Source organism: Pomacea canaliculata, linkage group LG7 (genome assembly GCF_003073045.1).
Source record: "Pomacea canaliculata isolate SZHN2017 linkage group LG7, ASM307304v1, whole genome shotgun sequence".
Classification (NCBI taxonomy): domain Eukaryota; kingdom Metazoa; phylum Mollusca; class Gastropoda; order Architaenioglossa; family Ampullariidae; genus Pomacea; species Pomacea canaliculata.
In genome coordinates this window covers 8,169,983-8,182,347 of record NC_037596.1, presented here as the reverse complement: position 1 = coordinate 8,182,347, position 12,365 = coordinate 8,169,983, and the positions used below count along the sequence as shown (strand labels likewise).

Genomic DNA, 12,365 nt, shown 5'->3' with positions numbered 1-12,365 from the left:
AGAAATAAATATCAACTATTTATATAACGAAGAACATGGTTTGTTCACAGTGTTTTTCTGCAAAAAGGTCCAGAACAGCCCTATGACGAAAGAAATGTCACAGTATTAGCACCAAACTGGGGACAAACTAGGTTTCTAGGCTTTTCCACGCCTGAAATATCAATAGCCTGTTTCACACAGTGCGAAATGTGCACAGGTTGAGCCTACTCTAAAGAAACTACCTACAAAGCAAATCCGTATTCTAGAATCAGACTTGAGAAACACATGCTAGGAATATAAACGATGGAAACTCACCAGCCTCCGACCCCGTAGCCACCCAGACAAACACCCAAAACCAGAGCACAAAGCGCGGTATCCGAACTGCCCCATGTTGACGGGTAGCCATCATGGCGAAATGCTCTCACTGTACACTCTATCTCTGCCTCTACTCCGAGCTAGAGGAGAATAACCTCCCTTGAATCCGTCAGTCCGCAAGGATTTAGCTCCCTTTACATTCTTTTTGGTTTCTGGTTACTTGACATAAGATCGGGCAAACTGACGGAGGACAACACAATATTTTTGTAATTAAAATCAGTAACAATGCAATTCTTCCGTTGTCTTTTTTTTTCCTTCACTCATCTGCGAAAGGAAAAAAAAATAGAGAAACAGACGACATGAAAAGGGTTTAGGTTTATTTATTTTAATTCTTCGAACTTGAGATGATTTTGCATTGTAAGGGAAGGGATTATGGCAGGAGGAATAGGGAAGAAATCAGTGAACGAGTTCTGCAGCAAGAAAATGTGTTGGTGCTCTGACACTAAATCTGAACCCAGGACCTTTGGAATCTTACTACAACGGTTACTAGCGAGTGTATGAACATCACCGCCACCCTACTGCACCGTACTGCGGGTTCAGGCACGCTATGGGAAAAACATTCACACGTACGTTCACTTGCAGAAGATGTCTCTGAACTTTCACAGTATCACATTCATTACTCTCCGCAACTACAAAGCGAGGGAAGCGATTCATTTCACATACTTTCCTGTCTGACGACGATGGACCACACCGCCGTGTCTGTTTTACCGAACTCCCTCAGGACGGTGGCGTTACAACCGTACTTTCTGTCCTCACCCTCGTCAAGATCCGAGACCAGAATTCTCAGACGGGAGTTCCTGGTGCTCCCGCTGTCCATGACGCAGGAAGAGTACTCCCCTAGCGTCAGGCAGTTGTTGGTAAACAGATCGAGATGCGCGAGGACAGCGCCGGTAGAAGCTCTAAACATCGTAAGTGTCAGGAGCTTGGCGTCTGCTTTCAAGCTCTCGCCTCTACATTCTACTTCCTTCAAACTTGGGATGCCTCGAAAGTCCCTCGTGCGTAGTCCTGAAATTAGGATAAAGCCTTCTATAAAATAGGATAAAGGCTTCGATAAAGTAGGATAACACTTCTATAAAGTAGGATAAACACTTCTATAAATAGACCACGGATAGGTTTGATCACTATGGCTTTCCCGATAATCCTTTTCACCTCTCAGTGAATGAGGAAATTCTAAGCACTTGACCAATGTGCTGAAGACATAATGGCAGCTAATAAATTAGAAAAAGTAGAAAATTTCTTTTAAAATAAAATGGTCCAAATTTTAAACAGTCAAGTTTTCCTGCTCTTGTTTTTGTTTTTCGATATGGACTTGAAAAAAAATTGAGGTGTGCAGATTCCTACGATCCCATCCTATCATTCATATCACTTGATTTTATGCACATGCACGCACACACTCACAAGCACATGCGCAGGCTTGCTCGCGCGCACACGCACTTGCACTCTTTCACATTCACAATAATATAAAGATATATTTACAAATATCAGCTACAGGTCAACTAACTGTTCGTGATTTCTATGATTCTGTTCTACGAACTATAAACATATTCTAGAAATTTCCAAACATCAATACACCGAGCTAAAGGCTGAGACTTCATTCATCTAGCCTTGCCGACTAGTCAGGACATCTAAACTGTTGTAATAACCTCCAGTAGCGGAGTTGTGGATCCATGGATGGATGTCCTCCCTACTAACATGCTGCACTCACCGTTCTCCGAGCACAGAACCGCGAGGGCGAAACACAGGAGACACGAAGCACACGATTGTATCCACGGTATTCCTGTCCGACTGGCAGCCATCATGGCGAGCACCTTCGTCTTCGCACACGTAACTCTTGGAGCTTATGCAGCGACACCAACAGTTGTTTCCCCTGATCCGACGATCCCAAAGATTTCGCTCCCATGCGTAAAGATACAAGTTGTTTTTTGGTCGAGTTTACAACTTACTCCATAACAGTAGCGAGTTTTTTTCCGAATTTCTCTGCTTCATCAGTGTATAAAGTAACTTTTCATCACGAATCTCACTAGGATTTCATTTGTTCTTAAACTCAGGCCTTGGTAAATAATGTCAGAATGAAACCGTATTAAGTTTATTTTTGAAGTGTCTTCACAGTATTTTTTCTAGGCTGCTAAGGACAGAAATAAATTTCCTGTCAACCGACATCTTCCAGACTTGTAATCCACGACGGTGTAAAAATATACCCAAAAAAAGTATAAAACTTCTGTAAAACATCATTCGTTACAAAACGATACAAAGATACTTATTTATACAAACATTCTTACTGGAAAATGAAAAGTCAGAAAAGGGATTATAGTATGATGATTCAGGCACTTCAATGAGACTAAATCCACATTATCGACAGCTTCGTCGGCTTCATTAAAGTAAAAGATATGTCTTTACATACTATCTAGCCTCTGCCTGGCTTAAGCCCTATTTTTAGCGGTCCTGCCAGCAGATAAGCCGCAAAATAACCAACAACACGGGTCATTATTATAAGACATGATCCTGGTGTTTCTTCTAGCATACAATACAGTTACAAATGTCTGTCGACAATCTTAATGATGCTGTTTTCAGAGAAGTAAAGAAGAAAATGAAGAACAAAAAACAGTTTTCATTCACATTGAACGATGTCGGTCTTTCGCTGATCCTTTAAAATCGAGGGTTCAATGTCTCACGTTCAGGATTAGCCGATGTATAGACTGTGGGCAACAAATTCCCTGTTTTTCGGGGATCCCGCAGTACCTTTTAGCAATGAAAAGGTGTGAGGATGTCAACTATAGGTATTAAAATCTGTTGGGTCGGAAAAAATTAAAAAAACTATTCTAGTGAAACAGAAACAGTTCAATAACAGTAATGATGATAAGTGAGGAAGAAGCAAACGAAGAGACAGCATGACAGCAAAGTCGTGAAAACATTTCAACTTCGCATTAAAAAAGATGTGATATGAAAACAAGCAACAAAAAAGCGAAAAAATACATTTTAAAAAAAGAATGGAGGAAAGAAGGAGGGGAAAAAGGCAGTCTCTTGTTTTATGTCTATACCTCTAACTACGATTATATTACTTACCTCAGCAGACGTTCTTCAAAGGTGACCTTTGAACTTCAAGATGTATGGGCTTATAGTCATGAATATTACCAAAGACGTAGTATGAATAATAAATATTACAAAACACTTCGGCAGCGTACTTCCTGCTGCTTACTCACTTTTCATGTCGACCACGATGGACCAAGAAAGCGACTGGCAGGCTCCTTAGACCGGAAGAATGTGACATTACAACCGTATTCTCTTCTCTCTCCTTCCTCCAGGTCATGAACGAGAATCCTGACCTTCGACCTTCGCGTGTCATGTTCATCTATGTAACAAGAGGAATAGCCGCTGGTGGAAAGGCACTCGTCTGTAAGTGGATTAATGTAGGCCACAATCGTCGTGTTCCAGGTGAGAAACATTGTCAGAGACAAGAGCTTCACATCAGGGCGCAGTGAAATGCCCGTGCATTCCACCTCCTGTATGCTGGGAAACCCTTTGTAATCTTGTACTGTCAGTCCTGAAAGTGATCCCAACTTGTAACATATTCTTTCTACACGGGTTTATTCTTTTAAAAAAAAATCATGAAAACTTCAGCATGATCCCAAGCACTTGAAAATTGAAATGACTGAAAATGCGAGAAAATCAATCGGAGGAATCAACATTTCCTAAATAATGAAACCATTCGAATAGGTCTTAGTCAAACGCTGCATTTACTAATTTGACTAGTAGCAAATCTTTGAAAAACAATGATTTCTAATTAGTTAAGGGGCGATTTGCGAGGCTGATATAAAACCGACCATATTTTGCTCATTTTGTGAAACAAGTGTACAGGATCCCCAAGAAGGCAAACAGTTTGGAGAATACACAAAGATAAAGCAGAGATAAATGAGATAATGGAGATTCCGAACAAGGACAAACGATTCGTTAAGACCTCACCATGCTTCAGTCCAGAACTTCCAAGTCTGCAGACAGCTAACAAACAGATAAATTTTACTAAATCGTACATCACTCGATCCAACAAAATATCCATCATGGCGGCGGCTCAACTCTAATGTCCAGACAACTGCAATGTTCTTGTGGGAAAACTGTGTGCATCTGTGAAGTTGTATCCCTTGAATAACATTAGTGCTGAAGATCGCTTTCTATTTTGGTGACACCAAGAAGATATACTTTGAAAAAAAAACTGCCGCAAGGAATAACAAAAATTTCAAAACATAATTAGAAAATGCTCTGTCTTTTTTCTAAATGCAAATTTACGCAGGGATATAACCGAAATTATTTTGAATCAAAACGATTTCTACGTTTGCACTGATGTATAAACACAAATAATGTGTCTCACTTTTTGTGTCGCTGTCCATGTCCTCTTGTATTTTGTGGCTCGTTTATCAAGCTTTAATGCTTATAGTGAAGTAATTCCGAGAATGAAAAAAATTAAACAAAAGCACAGGGAATATCTACAAACTGACGAAGTTTTAGACCTCAAACATTCAAGGAAACTTCTAGGATTTGTAGCAATCAGTCTCAGTCCACTGATGGCTGTCCCAGACAGTGGCCTTAGGTACATTTCAGTCAATGTTATGGTGAGATAAAGTTTGCCACGTAAGGGCATTAATTTATGACGAAAGTATTATTAATTTAATCCTTTCATATTAGACACTCGTCATATGTATAAACATATACTTCGTATATAATAAAGTTATTTCATTTTTTTGCAAGTTATTTTATATTTTAAACACAGAAGACGGCAAAGAAATGGAGAGAAGCCATGGGTTGGAGAACCTCAGTATCAATGAAGGGTAATTAAGGAGAAGCTAAGTTCACAGTCTGTAGAAATACCAATCAGAGTGAGAGGTAAAGGGGAATGAACCTGTTGAGGTCAGCATGATGACAGATGGCAGCAGCGACATCATCATCGTTAACTGTCCTACCACGTTCAAATTGCTTCGACAGTTATTAACGTGTATGCACCACGTGAAGACAACGAAAGTGGTGACAGCACCACTTGTACTTGGATGGTGGACTGTTAATAGCTAGCATGAGTAGATAGTGGGATGCATGATGACTTTGATGACGACAACAGCAAGAAAAAGTTCTCGTCCTCATGAGCATCAATGTAAACATCACTGCGAAAAGAAAGAAAAGCAAACTAAACACACCAAAAAATCAAAACAGAGTGGGGACAAACCGAAGCAAAAGCAGACAATTTGTACGGTGGAAGCCTAAATTTCAAGATTAAGGCATTCCTAAGAAATATATGGCACGAATTTTTAAGCTGACTTCTTCTAAGCTCACTAAGGGATGTACAATCTGAATCTTGACATGTGTGGCAGGCACCGAGTGATGTCGATCAGGCTAAGATCGGATTTTTCTTCAACAGGAAAGGATTTGCTTGCACATGGAACACAAAAATAAATACGACTGCAATATTTGTCTTCTATTGCGAAGATGTGGATACGTTGTTCTATCACTAGAACTAGTAACCTCAATACATGAACGGCCGGGTACTAGGACAACAAGTCTTCAGGAGGAGATAATGAAGTTTGTTGCTGAAGCAGGAAAACAAAACGAAAAACAGCTAACCCCTCTCCTCAAAGCACCTCCAGAGTTCAGTCAGTGCACTTGAGGACACCTCGTTAACTCGTACTAAGCACGTCACATACCATTTTATCTCCCCTTGGAAGCCGGTGCACCGAGTGACCCAGGCGTTGGCGTGGAGGGCGCCATTTTCCCTTGTGAAATGTAACACCCGTGGAAGGGCCATGATGACTAGGCACCCGGTTCCATAGCCACTCTGATTGCTTCTGCCGTCAGGAACGTAGAAACTTGACAAAACGAATGGTCAAGGGGTTATTTCCCCTGGTTCAGGTATAAAGCAGAGTCACCTCCTTTGCGCCGTTGGTATGTGCGACGAATCGGCCAGATAGGACCTGGCTGTTTCTGTTTCTGTTAATTACACGATCGGTCTACTGTCATCATATTCTCATTTCAAAGATGGCAGAGACAGCGATTAGTGACGACGGTAAGTCACACGAGGACTGTGTGGACCGACTGGAGATTACCACTAAGTTCACACAGAAATGAGAGGTTTGCTTAAAAATTCACTTTAGGTCGTAACTATAAACTCAAGATAGCTGAAATATCCTGGATTTGATAAACAATGGAACAAAAAAAATCCATAAACACTCAAAAGCTTTTATATGTTTGATTCTGTCTAAAAGACATCAATGTATCTTTGCACTTAACAGTTTCTTGTCACGAACATATCGAGGTTTGGGTGTACATACAAACCCACCTCTACAAAATATATATTAGCAATAATAAAACCCACGTCTACAAAAGACAAACATTATTGATGATGTAAACCCCGTTTGCAAAACATAAACATAAACAAAAAAAAATGTTTGCACGGAGGTGCTCTCCGACTGTGATTACGATAAGACTGGGTGTGCAATAAATCAGTCTCACATATCCACACAAAGATGTTTATGGGAAGGGAGGTGGGGAAGGTGACATGGCTGGCAAACGCTCGTTTACACAAACAAAAATAATATTTTTATCATAAGTAAAGTTACAACGAAGAATGTGCCATGTCTGTAGTTGCAACGGAGAAAGAAGTGGTACTGTAAATACGTGTTTAGATACGTTTACAACCTTCTCCTACAAAGCTAACAAGTCCACTGGGAGAAAAAAAAATTTTTTTCTTTGTTTAAAAATCTAAGAATTCACCCAGCCTCAACAAGAAGACCAAACTGTAAAATTCATGCCACTGAAAAGACAATGTGTAGGTAACAACTGTCGAGTTTTAGAGCTACTGTGGATCCGGTGATAACAAGCAGTTTATATATATAGAGATGCTTACATGTGACCTTTCACTGTATCAAGTGTGCTCGGAAGTCAATCTACAGAACATCATCCCCGAGGGCCAGGCCTGGTGATTAAGGAGGTAAGAGGGAGGGAGGAGAAAGGGTCGTGTTCAAAAGGATCGATCTTTTGGGTCTGCCATCCTCGCCAATGGTCACTGGCCAATTTGTCCTGGATACAAAGACTGTATTATAAAAAATACTGTGTTTATTCTACCCACACACTGTGAGCTAAGTGCAAAAATGTCATTTCCAGGTCTTATATGATATTCCTTTTTGTTTGTTAGTCTCTTCTCTTCATCATTGTTATGCAAGATGTTACATTACTGAACGGCTAATGGACTCAGGGAAGCTCAAGCCGCGAGCTGAAGTACTGAAAACTGAGAGAATGGCACATTCCTAACTTTAATCTTGACAGAAAACAGAATTCTAGAACGGTTATGCTGAGATCAGCAAATAAATTCACGGAATAACGGCTTAGCCCGCGGCCTTAAAGTTTTGTAACAACACTGAATGTGGATGCATTTACAGGAATCCTGAAAGCTAAAACAAGTTTAATCCATCAAACACTGCTGAACGAAAAAAAAAAAATTCGTACAAATAAACTTAAAACTTTGAACAAGTTTTTTATCATCTTGATGGTGATTTAAGTTAGTTACGACATCGCAAACTTTCATAAATATATTCAAACTTCTTGTCACTCCCTCTTCTCCTCCGTATTCTTACATTTCCTCGTGGTGTCGTTGTCGTAATCCTCTTTGCCGAAATGAACATCAACAACCTTGCACTCCTTTGGATGCGCAATAATAATAAAAAAAAAAAAGACTGAGTGCGGAGAAAGTAGCTTCACGACCTTCCGGTCACAAACAAATCACACAGACCAAGTCCGCCCCCACAGCGAGCCGCCAGGGCCTATCGGTTATAGGCAGCTGTGTGACTATCGAGACCAATAAAGGAGGATGAGCCGTCATCAATCAGGTTAATGGATGGGGCGACGCAGGCAGCAGGCAGTCTTCCTGCAGAGACCTTTAGAGCCCTCGGTGAGCCATGGCATCCCTTTTGTTACACGAGACTTCGTCTGCGCATAAAGATGCTGGCGGTTGTATGCCGAGCGTGGGCGACATTAGTATGCACAGTCATGGGCATGTAGTCCCTATCAGTTTATACACCTCTCGGCATTATCATGGTTTCCTGAAAAGTGTAAGGAGGTTTGATTTCGAAGTTGGCGACTGGATGACTGTAAAGGTAGCGTGTAAAAAATAAATTATTATATAAAATACAAGTTTGGAAAATATAGTATGTTCATAAAACAAGAACTCGGTTAGAGCATCCGTAGGTTTTGACACAGCTACTTCATTCTTACAAGCTTCAAGACTGGAATCGACTCTAGCACTAAACATTTGAAGGGAGATTGTAGAAAGCACCCAAACTGCATGTTTATAAGAAGTCAATGGTGTCTAGACAAGTCTCCATCCACTAGACACCCTCGACAACTTTCAATCAGACAGGACTCAGCTTGTTTGTCTTGTGCTCACTCAAGACTAGGCTTATTTGTCGACCATACACTCGATGCTGGGAATATTTGTCAATCATTCACCCAAGACTCAGTTTACTTGCTAAGCATTTACCCAAGACAACTACTTATCAAGCATTCATCCAAGATTACGCCCATCTGTCAATCACTGACCCCAGACTCCGGCTACTGAAGAGGTCACCCATGACTGTGTATATTTGTTTAGTGTTCACTAAAGACATCTGTTGCTCTCGATGCCATTGAATCCAGAACATTACAGCCACCAGTAACACAACCATAAATACCGCTATTATTGTCGTCTCCATCATCAACCATAATTATCCTCATCGCTGTAATCGTCACAGTCTGTACAGACAGTAATGGTATAGAACACTGCTGAAGCACTAGTGCAAGACTTGTCTGCAGAAGTTCTCCCACAAAGGGAGACCATGATCACAAAACCTGCATCGAGGCTTTCAAGGTTGAATTCGCAATATTTTCCGGATGTCGCCTTCCCACGACAACAAATGGCTTTTGCAGGGGAACATAAAGGGAGGAGTCAGCACACACACACACACGCACAAGCACACACACACTCGCACAATATTTGGAAGAACAAACCTCACCCATTCCCTACTTCTGACTTGCGTTAACATAAATGTCATTACTACTGTTTCATTGAGTTCCTGCTGCTGTTTCACAGTTTGGCAGTGACACTGTATGAATATGACATTGCCACACGAGACTTCGTCGACGACTTCAATTATGCATTCATATCTTACAGCTTTCTACCTTCGTCCATCAACCGCTCCAAGACATTACACTAAATCCCTCCCTTCACTGGCATATCTCCTCAGACCTTCATCAATCTTTAAAAAAAAATTGCGAACTGCGCGGGTTTCAAATCAAAGACAACTGAAAAAAATATGCTGAGAGATGTTTGGAGAACATGGATCCATTTCATATCTTGAAAGTAATGCAGTCCCCGTGCTTGTGCCTGAGGGTCAAACACAGCAGGAAAGTGCAGCTGCCAGGCTTTTTAAAACTTGATGGAAAAGTGCGAGTTTCTGTGGTAGCTGAGCTTGAACTTTTAGCAGCTCGTCACACAGCTGATCTGCGATATTGATTGGTCCGACTCTTTATCCTCCCGGTGTACAGCTCCCCCCGTCTCACGTGCTACGTGACGTCTTCACGTCTTACGTCTTCACGTCTTAGCTGTCAATGTCGGCAAGGTTCTATCAATGGCCGACTTTGCGTCTCTGAATGGATTCTAGCTGACCTAAGGTATATTTTGTAGTTTGGAAGACATTCGGCGACTTCATGGTAAAAATAAGCTGCTAATAAACTAACCTCATCAAGAGTCGAGCTTACCCAGGGAGAGTAAGTCTTTCCCCAGAATAAAATGGCTACCTCAAGGAAAAGCATCTTCTTCCCGAAGGTACAAAGTGGTGTCTGCTGCTTCACTTCACCATTTCAGGTTTCTTTACCCCGGGGCCACCTTTGCCACCGCTTAATAACCAAGCCTCCAGGGGATGCCTAATCTTTGTTTTCAAGGTCCACGAAAAATTGCATGGGTGGCTCAAGCTCTGGCACAAATAAACTAAGAGTAACTGTTGTTAGGTCATTACTAATTACACGACACAATTAACTCAGAGAAACTGTTGTTAAACAAAGTCTTCAAAAAATCAACGACATTGTTTGACAGATGGTGGAGTGCAATTATCATGATGAATCGCAATCACATTACGACCAGTCTTTCCTTTATACGAAAATATTCGTCACTAAAAGCATAAATAAATTCACATAAATATCAACATTTATTACTCTGCTCTCTATCTGCAAGCTTCTTTTATCCATGTCTGTGACTATACCCTGTTCGCTACAGTGTGACATACATACCAGCGCCAAGCTTCAGTATCTCTGTGGCACGTCACAGCTTCCCTCCACAGCTGTGGTAAGGATCTCTCTACACCCCCACGATACACCAAACTGGTGTCCTCAGCTTCTGGAGAGCGGCCTCGGGCCCGCAAATTGGCTCTTCTCCCAAAATATTCGCAGTTAGGGAAAAATTAGATGACTTAATGACTTTCTGATTGCTGACAGAAGGACCAATAAAACAGGTTTACCAACGCTTACGCTGCAATAACCTGCAAGGATGCCAAGGGACAAGAGTCTGCTGGTCAAACATGTCTGGCACCCAAGACTTCCACCATTAGTGTGTAATGTGGACTTTATACATAATGTGACTAATACATAATTCGGTAACCTATAGGTTAGGCTATTGCTGCTTACTAAGTGAACTATTCGTATTCTTTGAGCGGGTGTGTCTTTGTGTATCTCTGTGTGTGTGTGTGTTTTTGAAATTATACGATGAAGTGTTTGATCACTGATACATATTTCAAATGAAGCTCGACTGTTGTGTTAATAGCTTTACCCTTCCACAAGTGCAACGTCTCGCGCAATAGGAGGTAACACGTGACCGACTCATCTCATCTAAGAGCATCGTCCTGAAGATGACCAGGCAACATCCGGGTGTTTAAACCCTCAGAAACAGCCGCAGTTAGAACAAGAGTGCACACGCCCTCCCACCTCTGGGTTGGATTTACCTTTGACGACATTTGTCTGGGTAAAAACTGTAGGTGAGACGAGTACCTTCTGATCACCAGCCTACCTCTTCAGTTTGCACCTGTTTCCACAATACTTCCGGTCCATATCTGATCCCTGGGGTAACGTTATCTCACGACTACAGACCACGGGGGATTTTAGAAGTTAACTGAGCTTAAACACCGCCGTGGTTGGCCGGCCGAGCGAAAAGGAAAGATGGGGGAAAAGACAGTCCTGTCGATAATTGATCAGGTAAAGGAAAGGCCACACACATCTGGACTTTCTCCAGCGCGGGAAGCAGCGGTCACTCACAGGGACAGCGCATCGATTTGCTGATGGAGGTGCTACGCCAACCACCACGAGGAACGCGATGCGACAGTCCGGCTCTGCCCCGCATCACTTAACGTCTAACAATCACGTGACTTCAGCGTAAAGCTTTGCACTCCCTTAGAAAGAACTTGGAGACAAATAAACAAAACACTTTGTGTTGATTACGAGAGACAAGTACAGAGCGAATATTTGAGACGAGATTTCTTGTGCGCAGTCCCTCGTGCAGCTCTCGTACTTCAACTATAGCCAGCCAGCCAGCCGGCTCGCAATGCCGACAGACAGAAGAGAGACTGAGAAGGTGGACGACAGATAGTGAATGGGAGGGATGAAGCAAACATTTCCCAGAACATCGGCATTCACAGCTGTGACCAGCTGGAAACAGTCCAGCTGTTGGCTGACTGCAAGTCATTAGGACAGACCCGACATTCAGTGGACGTGAAGACTAGAAAACGAAGTGAAACTTGCATATGGCTGGAGTCTGGGAAGAAGCCCTTTCTGTGAAATGAAAAAATCCGACGCAAAGGAGCAGACATCGCAAATAATAAATCAGGATATAAGCAGTTTTTTGCTCTCATACTTCTTGAAATGAAACAAGACATCGGAAACAAGCTACTGAGTGCTGAGAACAGATTACAGGAAGACGTTCACCGAAGGAAGATTTTAGGACCAGCAAAATCTGT

The 12,365-nt window shown here is 41.8% G+C and overlaps 1 protein-coding gene across 6 annotated transcripts in view; it reads right to left on the bottom strand.

The window, feature by feature from the left end:
- Positions 1-12,365, bottom strand: part of LOC112568586 — a 244,811-nt gene that overhangs the window by 85,249 nt on the left and 147,197 nt on the right. Inside the window, exons 1-2 of one of the 6 annotated variants that reach the window (XM_025245940.1) lie at positions 2,060-2,176; positions 1,018-1,359 (exon numbers count right to left, since the gene is read on the bottom strand). The exons of the other annotated variants lie outside the window; for them this stretch is intronic. Coding sequence (XP_025101725.1) covers positions 1,018-1,359; positions 2,060-2,153 — 436 coding nt within the window. The 5' untranslated portion in view covers positions 2,154-2,176. Of the gene's footprint in view, positions 1-1,017; positions 1,360-2,059; positions 2,177-12,365 lie in introns of those variants that run through there. 6 annotated transcript variants of the gene reach the window in all.